Below are 24572 nucleotides of genomic sequence, written 5' to 3'. Positions count from 1 at the left end.
CATGGCAGTGATCTACTTAAGATGCTTTACAAAAGATGACCACTTAGCTACGGCTAAATCACACAATAGCAGGATCAAACAAGCACGACAAAAGTGCAAAAGATATCAGCTTCATAGACTTAGTGAAAATACTAACATGCCAGGAATTAACATGAGGAAGCAATGTTGAGAGCAAGCAAACAACATGCTACAGTAACATATCATAGAAAAGCAAGGCATGGAATGAATCTACTCAAAGCATATAACAAAAGTCCCTTACTGACCATAAGCCAAAAAGGATCAGAAGATATGATGGCACCCATGTAAACATAGCAAGTTTCGTTAACAGATTCAGAGTTAGCAGAAAACTGGACATGGCATAAACAAAGTTATGAAGGCATCTTTGCGAGCTCGATTCACTCATCACAAGGCATTGCATGACAATATAAGCATAGCATCAGCAAGAATACATCTTCAAGAAGCTAACCATGGCAAGAACAAGTTTATAGAATGCTTGTATCAACTACAACAACCTTGGCAAAAATTGATTAACACGTAAACAATCTGCCAGGAACATTTTATAGCAAAAGTAGAGCAAGATTGAGTCATGGTAGGTCACTCCATAAATGCAATTAGGGGCATGGATGGATATAGCATGACCATATGTCCAAATCATCCTTACTGAACATACTCAAAAGAAGCATGGATCTCTCTGTAGTAACATGAATACGTGGCATAAAAATAACAGCAGGGAAATGACTTAGTGAAATTCTAAGTCCCTGAAATCAGCAATATTACGAGAGCTACTTTGCATGCTTGTGCTAGTCACCACAAAGATCACAAAAATACATGGCATACACCCCTGTAAAGATGGCATGGTATAGCCCAAAACACATGTAGAGCTCATGCCCATAGGCAGCACACAACAAATGTAGCAAAAATGACAAATGCTCATACTCTGCTAAGAATCAGCACCTAACCCTTTATAGCACTCTTGCATCGGTCATTTGGGCATCAAGATGGACTCAAACAATCATGACACAATGGAACAAATTGAAGAGCACATCAAGATGAACATTTTGATATATCATGCATGCAAAACGGATCTACGGATGAGGAGTTATGGCATGTTAAACAGCGCTTCAGAATGCAAAAATAAAAGACTTAGTGATGAAACGAGGTCAACCCTAGGGTTTTCCAGATCTGAGACGCGTGGTTCGAGGTTTGTCGGGGAGGTCGCATGAGAAGATGGGGACGGCGGCCGAAGTAGTGGATGAACACGCCGGCGAGCTCAGGGCGACGAGATCCGGCCGGATCCGGCGCGACACGGTGGCGGGGAAGCGCGACGCCGTCGAGGCGCGGGCGGCGGCGACCGGCGAGGCGGCGGAGAGGGTGAACGGCGGCGGCACGGGGGTTAGCCGGGCAGCGGAGGAGGCCTGCGGCGGCGGCGCTCGCCGTCCTCAGGCGCGGGGACGCGCGGGGGAGCGGCCGGGCGGCGCGGGCTCGGTGGGCCCGCCATGGGCTCGCGGGTCGCTACGGCGGCGGGTGGCGCGGTTCCACGTGGTGGCGCGGGGTTGGATGCGGGCGGCGGCGCGGACACGTCCGGCCATCTCGGACACGTCCGGTGGCGGCGGGGAAGGTTAGGGTAGGGTTTTGACCGCGAATTTGGAGAGGGGATCACTTATTTATATATAGGAGGAGTTTGTAGTGTCCAAATGGAGTGCGGTTTTCGGCCACGCGATCGTGATCGAACGGCCGAGAGGATGGAGGGGGTTTGGATGGGTTATTGGGCCACTTTGGAGGGGTGTTGGGCTGCAACACACACGAGGCCTTGACGGCTCCCCGGTTAACCGTTGGAGTATCAAACGGACTCCAAATGGCCCGAAACTTGACAGGCGGTCTACCGGTGGTGTACGAAGGCCGCTTGGCAATCTTGGTCCATTTTGAGAATTTTTAACACCCTCTCATGAAAAGAGGCAAAAGGGGGCGCCGGAGGACATAGGAGTGTCGGATTGCAAAACGGACAACGGGGAAAATGCTCGGATGCATGAGACGAACACGTATGCAAATGCGATGCACATGATGACATGATATGATATGCATAAAATGAACAAAATGCAAAACAAAGACAAGAACCCAACCACGGATCTCATAACTTAGAGCTGAAAATGGCAAGAGTCAGAGTACAAATATGGTAAGTTACATCCGGGGTGTTACAACGGGGAAGGAATTGGGATGTAATTAGTAGATGATGGGTTGCTAGAGTGATAGAAGCTTAAACCCTACTTTATGCGTTGTTTCGTAAGGGGCTGATTTGGATCCATATGTTTCATGCTATGGTTAAGTTTACCTTAATTCTTCTTTCGTAGTTGTGGATGCTTGCGAGAGGGGTTAATCATAAGTGGGAGGCTTGTCCAAGGAAGGGCAGCACCCAAGCACCGGTCCACCCACATATCAAATTATCAAAGTAACGAACGTGAATCATATGAGCATGATGAAAAGTAGCTTGAAAACAATTCCCATGTGTCCTCGGGAGCGCTTTGCTTTATATAAGAGTTTGTCTAGGCTTGTCTTTTGCTACAAAAAGGATTGGGCCACCTTGCTGCACCTTAGTTACTTTATTTACTTGTTACCCGTTACGATTTATCTTATCACAAAACTATCTGTTACCGATAATTTCAGTGCTTGCAGAGAATATCTTGCTGAAAACCACTTGTCATTTCCTTCTGCTCCTCGCTGGGTTCGACACTCTTACTTATCGAAAGGACTACGATTGATAAGTAACAAGTAGTTTGATAGCAAGATAATTTGTAACGAGCAAGTAAGGTACCAGCAAATAATATGAAGCAAGGTAGCCCAATCCTTTTGTGGCAAAGGACATGCCAAAATGGTCTCTTATAATAAGCAAAGTGTTCTTGAGGGTACACGGGAATTTCATCTAGTCACTTTCATCATGTTGGTTTGATTCGTGTTCGCTACTTTGATAATTTGATATGTGGGTGGACCGGTGATTAGGTGTTGTTCTTATTTGAACAAACTTCCTACTTATGATTAACCCCCTCGCAATCATCTGCAACTACGAGAAAAATATTAAGATAAAATCTAACCATAGTATTAAACTTTTGGGTCCAAATCGATCCCTTACGAAGTAGCGCATAAACTATGGTTTAACCTTCTGTCACTCTAGAAACCCATCATCTAATAACTACTCCACAATGCATTCCCTTAGGCCCAAATATGGTGAAGGCTCATGTAGTCGACATTCACACGACACCACTAAGGGAATCACAACATACATATCATCAAAATATCGAACACATATCAAGTTCACATGATTACTTGCAACAAGATTTCTGCCGTGACCTCAAGAACAAAAGTAACTACTCACAAATGATAATCATGCTCAAGATCAGAGGGGTATCAAATAGCATAATGGATCTAAACATATAATCTTCCACCAAATAAAGCATATAGTAATCAACTACAAGATGTAATCAACACTACTAGTCACCCACAAGCACCAATCTAAGGTTCTGGTACAAAGATTGAACACAAAAGATGAACTAGGGTTTGAGAGGATATGGTGATGTTGAAGATGTTGATGAAGATTGCTCTCCCCAAGATGGAAGAGTTGTTGGTGATGATGATGTCGATGATTTCCCCCTCTGGAAGGGAAGTTCCCCTGGTGGAATCGCTCTGCCGAAGGGCAAAAGTGCTCCTGCCCAAGTTCCGCCTCGAGACGGCGGCGCTTCGTCCCAAAAGTCCTCCTCTTATTTTTTCTAGGTCAAAATGACTTATATACCAGAAGAGGGGCACCGAAGGTGGGCCAAGGAGGACACAACCCACCAGGGCGCACCTGGGCTCCCTGGCGCGCCCAGGTGGGTTGTGCCCACCTGGTGGGCCCCCTCTTGTACTTATTTGCTCCATTATTCATTATATATTACAAAATAATTCTCCACAAATTTTTAGCTCATTTGGAGTTGTGCAGAATAGGTGGCCTGACGTAGCTTTTTCAGGTCCAGAATTCCAGCTGTCGGTATTCTCCCTCTTTGTGTCAACCTTGCATATTATGAGAGAAAAGGCATTAGAATTACTCCAAAAAGCATTATTATGCATAAACACATAGTAAATAACAATAGGTAAACATTATGCAAAATGGACATATCACTCACCGGCTCTCAGTGCCACCGCCATCGGAGTTGTGTGTTCACACATGGAACACTGGTCCATCGCCTGTTCACTCCTCTCGCATTCGCTCACGTATGCTCGATGCCTGATTCAGTGGATTGCCTAGTTGCTCGCTGCCTTGGGCTGTCTCAGTTTGGGCTATTGAGCAAGGATGGTGGGGTTGGGTCGCTGGCCCAAATCTCAGGGTGGGCCGTGGGCGGCGGCCCACCCTATCCACATGTAGCTCCACCACAACTTTTAAACCTTTGATACATATTAACTAGCTCGTGTGGTGTCCAAACAACCTAATTCCGCCACTGGTCACTGATCACTCTATTCCTGAACGTGTACACCATTACACCACCATCCATCAACATGGTCGCCACGCCTTGGCCGCCTAGACAACATAAGCTAGATCGACTCAACAGTAGACAGCCCATCAGCCGAACTAGGCTGCCTTGGGTTGGACACTTCAGAGGTTAGGGCCTTTGATGTAGACTAGCTGCACTCAAGTCCTGGCCTAATACAACCTGGCAGATCTCGGCTCAAGTCACTTTTTCAAGTATATTTACAGCCACATACGAGGGTTTCTCATGACCACATCTCGTCTCTCCGTTTTAGAGAAAAGGTTGAGGCCCAACTTTAAATTAATAAAGCCACCAAGCGTTCAACAATAGAGTCTTACAAACCACCCGCACCGAGCGAAAGTACACCTAAGCAGACAAGTTCAAAGCGACATGGCAGGCCACAACCGGCATGAAGGCACGCATGCCAAAGGAGTGTAACCAAAAGAGCATAAAACTACCCAAAGTGGGGGTAACTTCATCAGTAACATAAAGTCCAACTAATCAAATTTGTTTATGTGGCAATGATTTAATGAGGAGAGAGATGAATTGAGTAACATAGCTAGTTACTCATACTATGAGTAACATCACACATACCAAAAAAAGATGAGTCTATAAACTAATAAATGAAGTGTTGCATGACACCACACATATATTATTCCCCATTATGAAGGTAGTAACATAGACTATTAACATATGCATGTTACTAGTAGAAATTTCTCCCCATTGTGAGTAGTCTAATAGAAGATAGACGGCGACGTAGCAAAGCCCCAACTACAACCGGCTGGCCCCGATCCCTATCCAAAATGGAGGCCGGCGTTGTTCGCACGCGACGAGCTCCACAGTCGCCACGTCGTCGTCCTTAATTAGAGATATCCAGTGTCGTAACAAAATAGACATTTTAAAAATGCAGTCAACCAGTTTGTTAGGGATCATCCGTTCAATGGTAAATTAGTTTCTGGTGGTTCACAGGGTCCAACAGACTCTACTGCTGCCCATTCCACCGCTCTCCCCATTCTCTCCTCTCCTCTCTCCCCATTCTACCGTTGTTCGCTATGCGAGGCAAAGCGTCGGTCCTCCTTCCACCGAAACATCATGTCGTTGAAGATGGTGCATGTCGAGGTTGACCCCGCAGACAAGCGACCCGAGTCCAACGTCTCGGAAGATGTCTCCAAGTTTGAAGTTAACCAAAACCAGAACCTAACCAAACCGAATAACCCCATTGTCGCGGTGGAGTGTGGAGTTTCAACTAGACTTGTTGTTCGTAGCAAATTGTAGTCTCTTGTAATTGTTTTCTGCCTTCTATAAAAACATGGTACGTCTAGGGTTACTCTTGAAAAAAAGTTAATTCGTTGTTCAGTTGTGATTCTTTTTTTTAGAGTTCGGTGATCGGTTAGACCCGCAGTTATTTATTTTTTGAGCACAGATCTGTGGTTATTACCCTGTGTTAACTGAAGGAAAGTGAAGGAAATATGCCCTAGAGGCAATAATAAAGTTATTATTTATTTCCTTATATCATGATAAATGTTTATTATTCTTGCTAGAATTGTATTAACCGGAAACATAATACATGTGTGAATACATAGACAAACAGAGTGTCACTAGTATGCCTCTACTTGACTAGCTCGTTAATCGAAGATGGTTATGTTTCCTAACCATGAACAAAAGAGTTGTTATTTGATTAACGGGATCACATCATTAGAAGAATGATGTGATTGACTTGACCCATTCCGTTAGCTTAGCACTCGATTGTTTAGTATGTTGCTATTGCTTTCTTCATGACTTATACATGTTCCTATGACTATGAGATTATGCAACTCCCGTTCGCCAGAGGAACACTTTGTGTGCTACCAAACGTCACAACATAACTGGGTGATTATAAAGAAGCTCTACAGGTGTCTCCAAAGGTACATGTTGGGTTGGCGTATTTCGAGATTAGGATTTGTCACTCCGATTGTCGAAGAGGTATCTCCGGGCCCTCTCGGTAATGCACATCACATAAGCATTGCAAGCATTGCAACTAATGAGTTAGTTGCGAGATGATGTATTACGAAACGAGTAAAGAGACTTGCCGGTAACGAGATTGTACACGGTATTGAGATACCGACGATCGAATCTCGGGCAAGTAACATACCGATGACAAAGGGAACAACGTATGTTGTTATGCGGTCTGACCGATAAAGATCTTCGTAGAATATGTGGGAGCCAATATGAGCATCCAGGTTCCGCTATTGGTTATTGACCGGAGACGTGTCTCGGTCATGTCTACATTGTTCTCGAACCCGTAGGGTCCGCACGCTTAAGGTTTTGATGACAGTTATATTATGAGTTTATGAGTTTTGATGTACCGAAGGATGTCGGAGTCCCGGATGAGATCGGGGACATGACGAGGAGTCTCGAAATGGTCGAGACGTAAAGATTGATATATTGGACAACTATATTCGGACATCGGAAAGGTTCTGAGTGATTCGGGTATTTTCGGAGGCACCGGGAGTTACGGGAATACGAGGAAGAAACAATGGGCCTTAATGAGCCTTAGTGGAAAGGACCAGGAGGTGGCGTCGCGCCCCTCCCAAGCCCAGTCCGAATTGGACAAGGGATTTGGGACGCGGCCCCTCTCTCCCTTCCTTCCCCTCTTCCCCCCTTTCCCCCCTTCTCCTAGTTGGACTAGGAAAGGAGGAAACCTACTCCAACTAGGAGTAGGAATCCTACTCCCTGGCGCGCCCCTCCTAGGGCCGGCCTCCTCCCCCTTGCTCCTTTATATACGGGGGCAGGGGGCACCCCATAGACACACAAGTTGATCCACGTGATCATATTCTTAGCCGTGTGCGGTGCCCCCTTCCACCATAATCCTCGAAAATATTGTAGCGGTGCTTAGGCGAAGCCCTGCGACGGTAGAACATCAAGATCGTCACCATGCTGTCGTGCTGACGGAACTCTTCCCCGACACTTTGCTGGATCGGAGTCCGGGGATCGTCGTCGAGCTGAACGTGTGCTAAAACTTGGAGGTGCCGTAGTTTCGGTGCTTGATCAGTCGGGCCGTGAAGACGTACGACTACATCAACCGTGTTGTCATAACGCTTCCGCTGTCGATCTACAAGGGTACGTAGATCACACTCTTCCCTCGTTGCTATGCATCACCATGATCTTGCGTGTGCGTAGGAAATTTTTTGAAATTACTACGTTACCCAACAGTGGCATCCGAGCCTAGGTTTTATGTGTTGATGTTATATGCACGAGTAGAACCCAAGTGAGTTGTGGGCGATATAAGTCATACTGCTTACCAGCATGTCATACTTTGGTTCGGCGGTATTGTTGGACGAAGCGGCCCGGACCGACATTACGCGTATGCTTACGCGAGACCGGTTCTCCCGACGTGCTTTGCACAAAGGTGGCTAGCGGGTGACAGTTTCTCCAACTTTAGTTGAACCGAGTGTGGCTACGCCCGGTCCTTGCGAAGGTTAAAACAGCACCAACTTGACAAACTATCGTTGTGGTTTTGATGCGTAGGTAAGATTGGTTCTTGCTTAAGCCCGCAGCAGCCACGTAAAACTTGCAACAACAAAGTAGAGGATGTCTAACTTGTTTTTGCAGGGCATGTTGTGATGTGATATGGTCAAGACATGATGCTAAATTTTATTGTATGAGATGATCATGTTTTGTAACCAAGTTATCGGCAACTGGCAGGAGCCATATGGTTGTCGCTTTATTGTATGAAATGCAATTGCGCTGTAATGCTTTACTTTATCACTAAGCGGTAGCGGTAGTCGTGGAAGCATAAGATTGGCGAGATGACAACGATGCTACGATGGTGATCAAGGTGTCATGCCGGTGACGATGGTGATCACGACGGTGCTTCGAAGATGGAGATCACAAGCACAAGATGATGATGGCCATATCATATCACTTATATTAATTGCATGTGATGTTTATCTTTTATGCATCTTATCTTGCTTTGATTGACGGTAGCATTTTAAGATGATCTCTCACTAATTATCAAGAAGTGTTCTCCCTGAGTATGCACCATTGTGAAAATTCTTCGTGCTGAGACACCACGTGATGATCGGGTGTGATAGGCTCTACGTTCAAATACAAAGGGTGCAAAACAGTTGCACACGCGGAATACTCAGGTTATACTTGACGAGCCAAGCATATACAGATATGGCCTCGGAACACGGAGACCGAAAGGTCGAGCGTGAATCATATAGTAGATATGATCAACATAGCGATGTTCACCAATGAAACTACTCCATCTCACGTGATGATCGGACATGGTTTAGTTGATTTGGATCACGTAATCACTTAGAGGATTAGAGGGATGTCTATCTAAGTGGGAGTTCTTTAGTAATATGATTAATTGAAACCTAAATTTATCATGAACTTAGTCCTGGTAGTGTTTTGCAAATCATGTTGTAGATCAATAGCTCGCGTTGTTGCTTCCCTGTGTTTATTTTGATATGTTCCTAGAGAAAATTGTGTTGAAAGATGTTAGTAGCAATGATGTGGATTGGATCCGTGATCTGAGGTTTATCCTCATTGCTGCACAGAAGAATTATGTCCTTGATGCACCGCTAGGTGACAGACCTATTGCAGGAGCAGATGCAGACGTCATGAACATTTGGCTAGCTCAATATGATAACTACTTGATAGTTTAGTGCACCATGCTTAACGGCTTAGAATCGGGACTTCAAAGACGTTTTGAACGTCATGGACCATATGAGATGTTTCAGGAGTTGAAGTTAATATTTCAAGCAAATACCCAAGTTGAGAGATATGAAGTTTCCAACAAGTTCTATAGCTAAAAGATGGAGGAGAATCGCTCAAATAGTGAGCATGTGCTTAGATTGTCTGGGTACTGCAATCGCTTGAATCAAGTGGGAGTTAATCTTCCAGATAAGATAGTGATTGACAGAATTCTCTAGTCACCATCACCAAGTTAGTAGAACTTCGTGATGAACTATAGTATGCAAGGGATGACGAAAACGACTCCCGAGCTTTTCATGATGATGAAATCGATGAAGGTAGAAATCAAGAAAGAGCATCAAGTGTTGATGGTTGACAAGACCACTAGTTTCAAGAAAATGGCAAAGGGAAGAAGGGGAACTTCAAGAAGAACGGCAAGCAAGTTGCTACTCAAGTGAAGAAGCCCAAGTCTGATCCTAAGCCTGAGACTAAGTGTTTCTACTGCAAAGGGACTGGTCACTGGAAGTGGAACTGCCCCAAGTATTTGGCGGATAAGAAGGATGTCAAAGTGAACATAAGTATATTTGATATACATGTTATTGATGTGTACTTTACTAGTGTTTATAGCAACCCCTTGGTATTTGATACTGGTTCAGTTGCTAAGAGTAGTAACTCAAAACGGGAGTTGCATAATGAACATATACTAGTTAAGGCTGAAGTGACGATGTGTGTTGGAAGTAGTTCCAAGATTGATATGATCATCATAGCACACTCCCTATACTTTCGGGATTAGTGTTGAACCTAAATAAGTGTTATTTGTTGTTTGCGTTGAGCATGAATATGATCTGATCATGTTTGTTGTAATACGGTTATTCATTTAAGTAAGAGAATAAATTGTTATTCTGTTTACATGAATAAAACCTTATATGGTTACACACCCAATGAAAATAGTTCGTTGGATCTCGATCGTAGTGATACACATAATCATAATATTGAAACCAAAAGATGCAAAGTTAATAATGATAGTGCAACTTATTTGTGGCACTGCTGTTTAGGTCATATTGGTGTAAAGCGCATGAAGAAAATCCATGCTGATGGGCTTTTGGAATCACTTGATGCTTGCGAACCATGCCTCATGGGCAAGATGACTAAGACTCCGTTCTCCAGAACAATAGAGCGAGCAACAGATTTGTTGGAAATCATACATATTGATGTATGTGGTCCGATGAATATTGAGACTCATGGCAGGTATCATTATTTTCTGATCTTCACAGATGATTTGAGCAGATATGAGTATATCTACTTGATGAAACACAAGTCTGAAACATTTGAAAAGTTTAAATAATTTCAGAGTGAAGTGGAGAATCATCGTAACAAAAATAAAAGTTTCTACGATATGATCGCAGAAGTAAAATATTTGAGTTACGAGTTTGGTCTTCAGTTAAAAACAATGTGAAATAGTTTCACTACTCACGCCACCTGGAACACCACAATGTAATGGTGTGCCCGAATGTCATAACCGTACTTTATTAGATATGGTGCGATCTATGATGTCTCTTACCGATCTACCACTATCGTTTTGGGGTTATGCATTAGAGACAGCTGCATTCACGTTAAATAGGGCACCATCTAAATCCGTTGAGACGACACCGTATGAACTATGGTTTGGCAAGAAACCTAAGCTGTCATTTCTTAAAGTTTGAGGTTGCAATGCTTATGTGAAAAAGTTTCAACCTGATAAGCTCAAACCCAAATCGGAGAAGTGCATCTTCATAGGATACCCAAAAAGAAAAATGTTGGGTACACCTTCTATCACAGATCCGAAGGCAAGCTATTCATTGCTAGGAATGGATCCTTTCTAGAGAAGGAGTTTTTCTCGAAAGAAGTGAGTGGGAGGAAAGTAGAACTTGATAAGGTAATTGTACCTTCTCCCTTATTGGAAAGTAGTTCATCACAGAAATATGTTCCTGTGACTACTACACCAATTAGTAAGGAAGCTAATGATGATGATCATGTAACTTCAGATCAAGTTACTACCAAACCTCGTAGGTAAATCAGAGTGAGATCCGCACCAGAGTGGTACGGTAATCCTGTTCTGGAAGTCATGTTACTTGACCATGACGAGCCTACGAACTATGAGGAAGCGATGATGAGTCCAGATTCCGCGAAATGGCTTGAGGCCATGAAATCTGAGATGAGATCCATGTATGAGAACAAAGTATGTACTTTGGTTGACTTGCCCGATGTTCGACAAGTCATTGAGATTAAATGGATCTTCAAGAGGAAGACGGACGCTGATAGTAGTGTTACTATCTACAAAGCTAGAATTGTCGCAAAAGGTTTTTCGACAAAGTTCAAGGTGTTGACTACGATAAGAGTTTCTCAATCGTATCTATGCTTAAGTCTGTCCGAATCATGTTAGCAATTGCCGCATTTTATGAAATTTGGCAAATGGATAAACAAAGCTGCATTCCTTAATGAATTTTTTTAAAGAAGAGTTGTATATGATGCAACCAGAAGGTTTTGTCAATCCTAAAAGTGTTAACAAAATATGCAAGCTCCAGAGATCCATCTATGGACTGGTGCAAGCATCTCGGAGTTGGAATATACGCTTTGATAAGTTGATCAAAGCATATAGTTTTATACAGACTTGCGGTGAAGTCTGTATTTACAAGAAAGTGAGTGGGAGCAATACAACATTTCTGATAAGTATATGTGAATGACATATTGTTGATCGGAAATAATGTAGAATTATTCTGCAAAGCATAAAGGAGTGTTTGAAAGGAGTTTTTTTCAAAGAAAGACCTCGGTGAAGCTGCTTACATATTGAGCATCAAGATCTATAGAGATAGATCAAAACGCTTGATAAGTTTTTTCAACGAGTACATACCCTGACAAAATTTTGAAGTAGTTCAAAATGGAACAGTCAAAGAAAGAATTCTTGCCTGTGTTACAAGGTGTGAAATTGAGTAAGACTCAAAGCCCGACCACGGCAGAAAATAGAAAGAAGTCATTCCCTATGCCTTGGCCATAGGTTCTATAAAGTATGCCATGCTGTGTACCAGACCTATTGTATACCCTACACTAATTTTGGCAAGGGAGTACAATAGTGATTATGAGTAGATCACTGGACAGCGGTCAAAATTATCCTTAGTGGAATAAGGATATGTTTCTCGATTATGGAGGCGACAAAAGGTTCGTTGTAAAAAGTTACGTCGATGCAAGTTTTGACATAGATCTGGATGACTCTAAGTCTCGATCTAGATACATATTGAAAGTGGGAGCAATTAGTTAGAGTAGCTCCGTGCAAAGCATTGTAGACATAGAATTCGCAAAATACTTACGAATCTGTATGTGACAGACCCGTTGACTAAAATTTTCTCACAAGCAAAACATGATCACACCTTAGTACTCTTTGGGTGTTAATCACATAAACTATGTGAACTAGATTACTGACGCTAGTAAACCCTTTGGGTACAGGTCACATGACAATGTGAACTATGGGTGTTAATCACATGGTGATGTGAACTATTAGTGTTGGATCACATGGCGATGTGAACTAGATTATTGACTCTAGTGCAAGTGGGAGACTGAAGGAAATATGCCCTAGAGGCAATAATAAAGTTATTATTTATTTCCTTATATCATGATAAATGTTTATTATTCTTGCTAGAATTGTATTAACCGGAAACATAATACATGTGTGAATACATAGACAAACAGAGTGTCACTAGTATGCCTCTACTTGACTAGCTCGTTAATCGAAGATGATTATGTTTCCTAACCATGAACAAAAGAGTTGTTATTTGATTAACGGGATCACATCATTAGAAGAATGATGTGATTGACTTGACCCATTCCGTTAGCTTAGCACTCGATCGTTTAGTATGTTGCTATTGCTTTCTTCATGACTTATACATGTTCCTATGACTATGAGATTATGCAACTCCCGTTTGCCGGAGGAACACTTTGTGTGCTACCAAACGTCACAACATAACTGGGTGATTATAAAGGAGCTCTACAGGTGTCTCCAAAGGTACATGTTGGGTTGGCGTATTTCGAGATTAGGATTTGTCACTCCGATTGTCGGAGAGGTATCTCCGGGCCCTCTCGGTAATGCACATCACATAAGCCTTGCAAGCATTGCAACTAATGAGTTAGTTGCGAGATGGTGTATTACGAAACGAGTAAAGAGACTTGCCGGTAACGAGATTGAACACGGTATTGAGATACCGACGATCGAATCTCGGGCAAGTAACATACCGATGACAAAGGGAACAACGTATGTTGTTATGCGGTCTGACCGATAAAGATCTTCGTAGAATATGTGGGAGCCAATATGAGCATCCAGGTTCCGCTATTGGTTATTGACCGGAGACGTGTCTCGGTTATTTCTACATTGTTCTCGAACCCGTAGGGTCCGCACGCTTAAGGTTTTGATGACAGTTATATTATGAGTTTATGAGTTTTGATGTACCGAAGGAGTTCGGAGTCCCGGATGAGATCGGGGACATGACGAGGAGTCTCGAAATGGTCGAGACGTAAAGATTGATATATTGAACAACTATATTCGGACATCGGAAAAGTTCCGAGTGATTCGGGTATTTTCGGAGGTACCGGGGAGTTACGGGAATACGAGGAAGAAACAATGGGCCTTAATGGGCCTTAGTGGAAAGGACCAGGAGGTGGCGCGCGCCCCTCCCAAGCCCAGTCCGAATTGGACAAGGGATTTGGGGCGCAGCCCCTCTCTCCCTTCCTTCCCCTCTTCCTCCCCCTTTCCCCCTTCTCCTAGTTGGACTAGGAAAGGAGGAAACCTACTCCAACTAGGAGTAGGAATCCTACTCCCTGGCGCGCCCTTCCTAGGGCCGGCCTCCTCCCCCTTGCTCCTTTATATACGGGGGCAGGGGGCACCCCATAGACACACAAGTTGATCCACGTGATCATATTCTTAGCCGTGTGCGGTGCCCCCTTCCACCATAATCCTCGATAATATTGTAGCGGTGCTTAGGCGAAGCCCTGCGACGGTAGAACATCAAGATCGTCACCACGCCGTCGTGCTGACGGAACTCTTCCCCGACACTTTGCTGGATCGGAGTCCGGGGATCGTCATCGAGCTGAACGTGTGCTAAAACTCGGAGGTGCCGTAGTTTCGGTGCTTGATCGGTCGGGCCGTGAAGACGTACGACTACATCAATCACGTTGTCATAACGCTTCCGCTGTCGATCTACAAGGGTACGCAGATCACACTCTTCCCTCGTTGCTATGCATCACCATGATCTTGCGTGTGTGTAAGAATTTTTTTTAAATTACTACGTTACCCAACAGAAAGAAGTTCATTTTTCACCCTCAAATGTAGCCTAAGGGACAAATACCCCCTGAACTCAAATTTGGTATGATTTTGATCCTCAAATCCTTAAAACCGGGTAAATCTCCACCTTTGGTGGTTTTGCATCAATTTTAGGCGGGTTTGGGGCTAGAAAGTGTGATGTGGCATGGTATTTAGGTGTGTAGACAGAGTAAAGCTCGCCTCCTAAAGTGCGTCGTCTGCCATGGCACCGCCTCCTGTTTGCCCCGTCGTTGCTGTCGTCCCTCTCACTCTACGCGCTTCTCGAGGGCACTGGCGACGGCGGCGCGATCTTCATGGCCTACGAACAGATCGTCGTGCGGTGGGACTAGGACGGGATGTCGGCGCCCCGATGCTTTGCGACCCGTCCTCTCCCGCCGGTTGCCGTTTCGGTTTGTGGCCGCCGCGGCGTAGCTCGTCCTCATCGCGGAGTCTACTTGATGTTGTGCCGCCTGCTCGTGTTCGACCCGGCCGCCGCGCCCGTGCCGTCCTGGCTGGCCGGCTCGCGGGTCCCATTGCTCTGCGTAGGTGGGGAACGGCGGGCGGGGCTGCTTGTTCGTTGCGTGCGCCGGCTACAACCTCACTATCGCGTGCTCCTAGGCGATATGGGACCCCGCCATGCCGTGGGAGCCGCTCCCTCTACGGCTTCTGCTCGGGCGGGAAGATATCTATGGTCAACGTACGCGGCGGCGGCGCGCTATGGAGGCCGTCGTGTTCGACCTCGTGGCCGGCAGGTGAGAGGACATGCCGCCAGCATGCTCGCTGGGTGGAAGGGCCCTGCCGCGGCATTACCTGGCGACCGCGACATGATCTTCGTCGTGGACGAGGGGCACGATGCGCTTAATGCTTACGAAGGATTTGGACGGAAAGACAAACCGCAAAAGTTGGGTTGAGGATTTGGATGGCAATAAGCTCTACGGCAGCGTCTTCGTGGCCATGGTCTACAAGGGCATCCATGAAGAAAAGAGAATGGGACAAGGATGAACTAGTCTGATGCAAAGAAAATTGGTCTAATGCCACGTCAAGAGTCAAATGCCTAATCATCTTCCAAAACCGTAAAAAATCTGACAAATCGGAAGCAAAACCACTGAAGGAGGAGATTTATCCCAAGATTTGAGAGTGAAAATTATACCAAATTCGAGTTCAGGAAGGTATCTGTCCCTGGGACGCATTTGGGGGTGAAAAATGGACTTCTTTCTAACCGAAGGACCGAAGAAACTGAACCGAAGTAGTTGGCCCACGGCCCATATTAACAGAGAAGCCCACCAGACACCGGCCACCAGCCATCAATCGGGCGAGCAGCGGCAAGGAGGCGGCGGCGGCGGCGGGCGAGCAGTGGCGTAGCTAGGGGATGGCCAGGGTGGTCCATGGACCACCCTGGAAATCCCCCATAGCTTTTGTGTATAGTGTAGTAAAAAAATTCTTTTAAAATAAATATAATTTGTGTATATATTTTTATTACCGAACCACCCTGGCAAATTGGGCTGGCTACGCCACTGCGGGCGAGCAGCGGCAAGGCGGCGACTCTGCGCGTGGGCGGTGGCTCGCGAATAGCAGCAAGGCACAGACTTCGGTGAAGGTCGAGCATTCTGTCGTCGAAGATGGTGCACGTCGAGCTCGACCCTGCGGACGAGTGGTCCGAGTCCGACGTCTCGGAAGATGTCTCCGACTCCGAAGTTGGCGATGGCCTGGACTGGCTCGACGCCGTTGAGGGCCCTGATGGCTCAGCCCGGCCATCCGCCGCCTTCTCGACCGTCGGAGGCGTGGCCGTGGCGCGGAGGCCGAACGCCCACGGTGGCGTGCTCTCCCGCCCTTTTCAGCCGCTCTCCAACCGCACACAGAGGCTCGCCTCCCACATGCGGGCCACGCCCTTGGAGGTATGCAGCTTCAACTCTTCGCCTTATATAGAGCCTAACGTGGTGAATTATTTGCTTGTATATGATGTCTACAGTCTCGTGTTATGGTACGTTGTGTTCAATATCTTATGTGATGGATTTTGTACGTATTATTTAGGAGTGGGAAGGTAGAATGAACGTGGGGATGTCAAATTCGGTAACGACTGCAATCAGGGACAGCATAAGGGACACAGCAATTGGCAAAACAAGGAACCATGAGAAGGCCGATCGTGCTACGGTGGAACATGTCTTTAAATGCTCTCTGCTAAGTGATATTTATTCTGTCCTATGCCTTTTGGAGCTGAGCATGTCTGCATGCACTTGCAATCCTGCATAATCCTGATGTACCGTTCCATTCCCTTCCAATCGAGCTGGCATTCGTTTCAAGAGTCTGCTTGCATTGGTCAGAAAGTATCTTCTTATTTCACGTTTTTAGAACTCGTTTAATTCCCAGCTATATGTATGATCTAAATGGCACCATGAGTCACCAACTCTTTTTGTTAGAGTAATGTTGGCTACTTAAGTGAAATTTCCTGAATTATTTTGCTGATTGCAGTTTTTCATTAGGCCTGACTACCACGTTAATTATCTTTTTTTTGTACATACGGCTGAGGGGTAGAAGTTTCTTCTCTTATACAAGCATTAACCATGCTCTTCCTGATGCTTAGTGAAGTATCAGTTACTTTACATTTATCTAATATCTTTATCAATGAAGTAATTCGTTTATATGCAGGCCATTGACCCAAGAACACGCATGGTTCTGTTCAAGATGTTGAATGGTGGTGCTTTCAATAATATAAATGGCTGCATTTCTACAGGAAAGGAGGTAAACACTAACATGCAGTGCATGTGCTACTGAACTATTTCCTTCGATCTATGTATTTCTCTTTGCTGCAGACTTAAAAGCGTTAGAACATTATTAATAGAGAAAAGTATACTTTTCATCCCTCAACTTTCGACGGAGTCTAGATTTGGTCCCTCAACTTCAAAACCGGACAACTTGCGCGGATTTAATAAAAGCACGTGAACTTGAAAATGGTATGTGGACCTGAAAAAATAAATGGATTCGAAGAAAGTACACGAATTTGAGTCAAAACACGGTCAAAACCGGGGAAGTCAACACCAAAACCGGTCAAAACCGTGTCCAGGGACGAACCTTGTCCGGTTTTAGTAGTTGAAGGTGCAAGTTGTCCGGTTTCGGAGTTGAGGGACCAAATCTAGACTCTGCCAAGAGTTGAGGGACGAAAAATATACTTTTCTCTTATTAATAAATGAAATACCAGCTCCTTGTTTGGTAAATAGAATAAAGAGAATGCTGCTCTATCTGCTGGTTTCAGTTATCTGTTTTCCTGATTGGGCATTATCTACTTCCATATTCAACATTAATCCTCTTTCTGTGCAGGCAAATGTCTATCATGCAACAAAGATAGATGGCCAGGAGCTAGCAATCAAAGTCTATAAAACCTCTGTCCTTGTATTTAAGTAAGATTTGATTCTTTACACTTGTTTGTTGCTCCCCTATAGATTCTTGTTGAAACATATTGCAGTAGTGTGTCATTTGATATGCTCTTTATCCTTTCCGTACTTGTTAAAAAAATTGATCTGAAAATGCGTGAATGACATTTGTTTATTGCAGGGATAGAGACAGATATATTCAAGGAGATTATCGTTTTAGATATGGTTACTGCAAGCATAATCCCCGGAAAATGGTTAAGACCTGGGCTGAAAAGGAAATGAGAAATCTTAAACGGTGGGATATATTTTTCATGCCTTATTCATAATTTCGTATTGTTTATACTCTAGAAGTTAGGAAGCTATTATTGTTGTGTTTAATTTTAGTTAGTTAGGGGAGCCCTGGCGACTGGTGAAGTTGTTGCCTTGTGACCACGAGGTCACGGGTTTGAGTCATGAAAACAGCCTCTTGCAGAAATGCATGAAAAGGCTGCGTACAAAAGACTCAAAGTGGTCAGACCCTCCCCGGACCCCGCGCAAGCGGGAGCTACGTGCACCGGGCTGTCTTTTTTTTGGTAAAAAATAGTCTATCACTTCTTAATCTCTTTTTTTCCGAGAAAATGCAAAAAGACTTTTGCGTTTCATTGTATTGAAAAGAAGGGGTTTGGTACAATCCTCCTAGGAGGCAGATTTACAAGGTGAGTACAGGCACACTAGTGAACATCCCATGTCTGTGGCAAGATAGCCCGGAGCCTGAAGGCTCCAGCTCTGGGCCGTAGTGCGGCCTCATCCTTAATCCTAGCAGTTAGGGAGGTAACCGACGGTGGTGTGCCTTCAAACATGCATCCATTGCGATGCTTCCAGATCATCCAAGGGACGAGCAAGGCAGCGGAGGCCAATCCCTTGTGCATAGGTTTAGGGGTGTCATGTTTTGCAGAGCGCCACCAGTCGTGGAGAGTGGCATCATCAGTGGGCAGCTGGCAGGAGAGGCGTAGCCATGAGAAGATCTCGTGCCACACTACGCGGCTGAAAGGGCACTCCAGGAGTAGATGGTGAATCATCTCCGGGGCCTGATCGCAAAGTGGGCAGCGCTGTGGGTGCGGCAGGTTGCGTCGCGCTAGGCGGTCGGCCGTCCAGCACCGGTCGAGGTTGGCAAGCCAGTGGAAGAAGCGTACCCTAGGCTGTGCCCAGCACTTCCATGTAAGCTTCCAAGCCTGGCATCTGGTGGAGCCGTGAAAAGTGGAGAGGTATGCAGACTTGGCGGAATACTCGCCGTTCGCGGTCCACTTCCAGCGAATGCGGTCTGGTGCGTCACTGAGGGCAGTTTCGGCGAGCATGTGCCAAAGGCGTAGGTATTCTCCAATCTCCGGGATGCCAATCATGCCGTGGATGTCCGTGGCCCATTGGTTCGCATGAAGGCCGTCCGCAACAGTTCTGGACTTGCGACGTCGTTTGGGGATGAGAGCATAAAGGAGGGGCGTGATCTCGCGGACCGCACGCCCGTTGATCCATCTGTCCTCCCAAAACAGGGCGTATTGGCCATCGCCAATAGTCATGGTAGTGGAGGCGAAGAAGAGCGCGCGCTCCTCGGGCGCGAATTGCAAGTCAAGGCCGCTCCAGGCCCTGCTATTGTCAACTCGGCTGAGCCATTGCCACCGCATGCGAAGGGCGAGGCCGGTGCGCTTGAGGTCGTGAACGCCGAGGCCGCCGAACTGGATAGGCCGGCAGACGCGCCGCCAGTTGATGTGGCAATTGCCACCATTGGCCTCGGCGCGGCCAGCCCAGAGGAATCCTCTTTCAATCTTCTCCAAGAGTTTGATGGTCTTCTTTGGCGGCGCAAGCACAAGTAGCTGATGTATGGGGATCGCGCTCAAGACCGCCTTGACGAAGGCAAGGCGGCCGGCTTTGTTCATGAGCCAAGCTTTCCAGAAGGGTAACTTCCCAGCGACTTTGTCGACGACGGGTTGGAGCTGGGCAGCAGTGGGGCGACGCAGCGTGAGCGGGATGCCCAAGTAAGTGAGCGGTAATTCGACGATGGGGCATCCCAGGTGCGCGACAACATGAGCAGCGTCCATGGTGTCGCAGCGGATGAGGGCCGCAGCGCTCTTCTGGAAGTTCACGTGCAGGCCAGAGGCGCGCCCAAAGAGCTGCAAGATCTCCTTCACTGCCGCAATATCATCCGGCGAGGGGTGGCATAGGAGAATTACGTCGTCGGCGTAAAGGGATATGGTAGGAATGGCGCGGGGCGGGTGGAGCTGCTGCATGACCCGGAGCTCGATCGCGCGATGGAAGAGCCTGCCCAACATATTGACAGCCAGGACGAAGAGCTGCGGGGAAACTGGATCACCTTGGCGCAGTCCACAGCGGTGCCAAATCGCTGGTCCGGGGTTGCCGTTGAGGAGAACCTTGGTGCTGGCCGACGATAGGAGAAGGGCGATCCAATCAAGGAAGCGGTTGCCGAAGCCATGGCATCGCAGCACCTCAAACAGGAAAGGCCACGAGACGGAGTCGAAAGCCCGCGCCAAGTCAAGCTTCAGAAGCACGCGAGGGGCACCAAGTTGATGCAAAAGCCGCGCGGATTGACGCACAAGGATGAAGTTGTCGTGAAGACTTCGGCCGGGGATGAACGCGTTCTGGACATTGCTGACAAGATTGTTGAGCTTGGGGGCTAGGCGGAGCGAAAGCAGCTTGGCCAGGACCTTGGCAACAATGTGAATTAGGCTTATGGGCCTATAATCCCCCAGGCCATTGGCATCGGCGCGCTTGGGGAGGAGCGTAATTAGCGCCTGGTTAAGGCAGCTAAACCCGCGGCCACGCAGCGCGTGAACCTGGTCAAAGACACATCGGAGGTCGTGCTTGATGACCGGCCAGCAGGAGCGGAGGAACTCCGCGGTGAAGCCGTCCGGGCCGGGCGCCTTGCGAGACGGCAAGCTTTTGATGGCTTGCCAAATCTCATCTTCACTGAATGGCGCATCGAGGTCCTTCAGGTTTGAGGGCTCAATGAACTGCGACAGGTCAATGGTGCAGTCACGTGGCACGTCCGTCCCAATCCGGCTGTCGAAGTGCTCGAATGAGGCCGCGGCCATGTCGCTGGGATCAGTGAGCACGGTGCCATCGACAGAGATGCCATGGATCCAGTTCTTCTGCTTGCGGTACGTGCACTGGCGATGGTACAACGTAGTGTTCGCGTCGCCGTCTTTGAGAGATGCAATGCGTGCGCGCTGCCAGGCGATCGTCCGCTCAAGGGAAGCAAGGCCAAGGTAGGAGAGCTTGATCTGACGACGCAGCCAGACTTCATGCGGTGATAGGGCACGCTGTTCTTGTGCGGCGTCGAAGCGGAGCAGCAGCTCGCGAGAGATCGCAAGCTGGTCTCGCACGTTACCAACGGAACGCGCGTTCCAGCTGGTGAGTTTACGCGCTGTGGCCTGCATGCGCCGTTTGAAACGCCGGAACGGATCGGCGTCATCCACCGAATGCCACGAGGTCACCATGATCTCCGGGAAACCGGCGTGGCAAAACGCCCTGCGCTGCGCATCTGAGGCGCATGGGACACAGGGATGGATTGTAGCGTTGACGGGCTTGGGGGAGCGGGCCTGCTGGCATGAGCATCAGGAGGCGTGGGCCTTTGCAATATGCATCTGGGTTCCTGGGCCGCCGGGGAGGGGCAGCCCAAGTCAGCGTCCCCGATGGCGGCGGCAGGATGGGGCGAAGGCGCAATGAGTGGGACCATATGATCCGCGTCCCGCGTAGTCGAGGAGGGGCTGGCATGCAGCTCAGATAGGGCCACGGGGTGGACGAGGGCGCAGCATCACGCGTCGCAGTGGCGGGGCCGGCCTGCAAAGTGGCGGGGCTCTTGTTCTCCTATAATTTTCTAGTATTTGAATCCATCTATTTCTCTGTAACCCTCGTTACAGAGTGAGAGCAGCTAAAATTCGATGCCCAGAACCATTGCTCCAGAAGCTTCATGTATTGGTGATGAAATTCATAGGTAATTCCACAACTTTCTTGTGTAACAATGGTATATTTGTAGTTATTTATTTTTAGTTGGAAACATGCTTATCATGCTTGCAGGATAAAAGTATAGTTGATATATGTTCTGATACAAATTCTTTGGTTATCTTTCAGGGAAAGGAGGTTGGGCGGCTCCTCGTCTTAAGGATGCTGCTTTGTCGGATGACAAGCTGCGTGAAGCTTACTTTGAGGTACATCCGTACATGACAAGTCAAAACAGTGTTCCGAACCATTACCTGTTGTATTGATAGTCCAACTGGATGGTTCAAAGTTGGAACTTAATATCCGTTTTATACAACTTAGCATATATATCATAATTCACATTTGGAGTATGGTTTGTTGCAAGGGATGGTGATGCCGTGATGATACAAGAACCTTTTTAGCTATAACAAACTTCTTAATGTTATTTTCGTTGCACTTATCTTCCCCACTCCTCAATTGTCGGGTCATGTTTTAGTCAACAACAACAAAACCTTTTGGGGTCGTATTTTTGTCTGCACTTTAAAAATTTAGTGAAGTCCTACAATGCAAATACGTGACAGCAGTCTAGTTTTCCTGGACTGAAGAATGGTCAATATTTTCTAAATATAACTTTTTTTAGGAGGCTTTGTACTTCCACCTGTTATAGTGGTCATTTACATTTCCACAAGTCCTCGTGTAAAATATATGTTATGATATTTTATTCACATTGTAGTCCCAGGCTCTAGCTTTCATTTATTCTGTTGCTGATGTGTATTATATTAATGTTATCATTATGGATTTTTTTTTGAGAATGTTATCATTATGGATTTTTTCATACACTAGATTTGGGTTAAGAGAATCAAGACATATGATATCTCTCATTCTTGATTGCAGTATTTGTATATCATTTTGAGTTTTCTCACGTACTTACTGCACCATGTTTTCAGATTGTTACGATAATGAGGACACTTTACCAAAAGTGCAAGCTGGTCCATGGCGATTTGAGTGAATATAACATTCTTTATTTTGAGGTACTTGAAACCTGTTTTGAGCTTTTTCCAGTAATCTTACCATTGTTCCAGAAAACCGGTTCTTATATCCCTCTTCTGTTGTGCAGGGCCACTTACATATCATTGATGTTTCGCAATCAGTTGACCTCGATCACCCTTTGGCGTTGGACTTCTTAAAGGAAGATTGTTTGCATGTTTCTGTAAGTGAAAAGCTGGATAGAGCACCACACATGTGTATATTAATAAATTAATAAATTGATACGTCTGATATATGCAACATTTTGTGCAGGACTTCTTTAAGAAACGAGGTGTTGGTGTCATGACAGTAACAGATCTAATTAATTTTGTGATTGATCGAAACATTGTGGATGACGATGTGGACGATTACCTAGAACAGGTATGTTGAATGAAGATAAATTGGTGATGGTGCATGCTGCATCATCGATAAAGAAGAATCTGATGGGTTAGCTGTATTGTATTAATCACAGGTTCAGCAAAAGATGTTGGAGAATGGAGATATACTCGCAAATGATGATGAAATATCTCCAACAGTCATGGTGCAGGTAAGATTAGTTGAACCGTCATCTGCTCATATTTGCCATAAATGATTAGCCTCCTAGTTAGGAGATGTTGCTGGCAGGCAAACTTGCACTTACTATGTTGTGGTACTCATGAATCAAAGTCTTAGATGGATGATGTTCCTCTTGTTGGGTTTAATCAGTGGGTTTAATGCATAGGATTCAGGAAGTCTGTGTTTAATTTCATTTTTCCTATACATGTTTGGACTAGCCGGATGGGTTTAACAATAATTCACTTGATTTCCTTGTGTAGACGTTGGATTATATGAAGCAGTGTGAGGCTGATGTAGCCAACATGTCAATGTTGCAAGGCCCATCCTTCTTGGGTTATGAGCCACCAGCGGATAAGCTTTATAACCAGCCATTGCTAGGATTTGTGCGGGCTGAAAGAAACACGCGTAGTGATGAAAAGCAGCAAGAAGAGTTGCCACATAACGCAGTGAATGTGCAAAATAAGTGGTCGTTGCAAAGTACTCCCAAGATGGGACCTGAGGAGAGGAAGGCTGCTCGGAAGGAGATGAAGAAGAAAGTGAAAGAAGAGAAGAGAGAAAAACGGCAGACAAAGAGGCCCAAGGCCGTGAAGAAGAAGAAGAAGAAAATGGCAAAAGCAAAGTGCACGCGGTAGCAATCTCTGCGGGCAACATTCCGCCAATTTATTCTGAATGAATTCCGTGAGATAGTGTTTATAACGAGAAAGGATGATGCTTGTCCAGTGATGACGCAATCCAATGTCACTGGATTCGCAGTCGTGTTTTTCTTGTTCTTTTTGCTTTTTAAATTGCACAGCCCTGAAGCGTAGCAGGTGTTCCAGCAACCTTGCAAATGGTGCCTTGCTAATGTAGTTTTGTTTTGCGACTTTCCAGCTAAGAAATGTTTCTCTTCTTGCTTGTTTGATTGCAAAGTGTCACCAACGTAAACCCGGGCATGGCAGCCCAGCCCGACCACCCGGCCCGAGCTCGGACCAAAATTCCTGGACCGGGCTGGGCTTGGATTTTAATAAAATTGACAGGTGGGTCCCACCTACAATAATGGCAAATGTAATGGTCAAAATAAACAGAGTTGACTTTCCTGTCACATCAGCCATGGGAGGTGGGTCCCGCCTGCCATAAACATGTTTATAAATCGTCTAAACCGGTTATTAACTAAAA

At 46.1% G+C, this 24572-nt stretch overlaps 1 protein-coding gene and 1 pseudogene across 3 annotated transcripts; both read left to right on the top strand.

The window, feature by feature from the left end:
• Window positions 1–1227: 1227 nt before the first annotated feature.
• Window positions 1228–15410, top strand: LOC125535717 (F-box/kelch-repeat protein SKIP25-like; annotated as a pseudogene).
• A 290-nt stretch (window positions 15411–15700) lies between these two features.
• LOC125541404 (uncharacterized) lies at window positions 15701–24201 on the top strand. 3 transcript variants are annotated; one of them, XM_087539789.1, is made up of 12 exons: window positions 15701–16394; window positions 16531–16659; window positions 17146–17238; window positions 17815–17894; window positions 18049–18162; window positions 21779–21852; window positions 21990–22066; window positions 22784–22867; window positions 22954–23046; window positions 23136–23243; window positions 23335–23409; window positions 23678–24201. In XM_087539789.1, exons 1-12 carry the CDS (start codon window positions 16119–16121, stop codon window positions 24047–24049), a joined length of 1575 nt encoding a protein of 524 aa, XP_087395915.1. In that variant the 5' UTR covers window positions 15701–16118; the 3' UTR covers window positions 24050–24201. The 3 variants fall into 3 exon arrangements, with proteins under 3 accessions (XP_087395915.1, XP_048560784.1, XP_087395916.1); XM_048704827.2 differs by having other exon boundaries at window positions 23335–23418; XM_087539790.1 differs by lacking the exon at window positions 23335–23409.
• The last annotated feature ends 371 nt before the right edge of the window (window positions 24202–24572 follow it).

This window comes from Triticum urartu, chromosome 2A (assembly GCF_056163025.1).
Source record: "Triticum urartu cultivar PI428250 chromosome 2A, HENAU_Tu73, whole genome shotgun sequence".
Lineage (NCBI taxonomy): Eukaryota > Viridiplantae > Streptophyta > Magnoliopsida > Poales > Poaceae > Triticum > Triticum urartu.
This window is presented reverse-complemented; position numbering and strand designations above follow the sequence as displayed.

Bases quoted from the DNA above. Each gene is read 5' to 3' on its own strand.
- LOC125541404 (XM_048704827.2), top strand. From the start codon at position 16,119: ATGGTGCACGTCGAGCTCGACCCTGCGGACGAGTGGTCCGAGTCCGAC. The intron at 22,067-22,783 runs GTACATCCGTAC...CCATGTTTTCAG, and splicing joins TGCGTGAAGCTTACTTTGAG to ATTGTTACGATAATGAGGAC. The intron at 23,047-23,135 runs GTAAGTGAAAAG...CATTTTGTGCAG, and splicing joins AAGATTGTTTGCATGTTTCT to GACTTCTTTAAGAAACGAGG.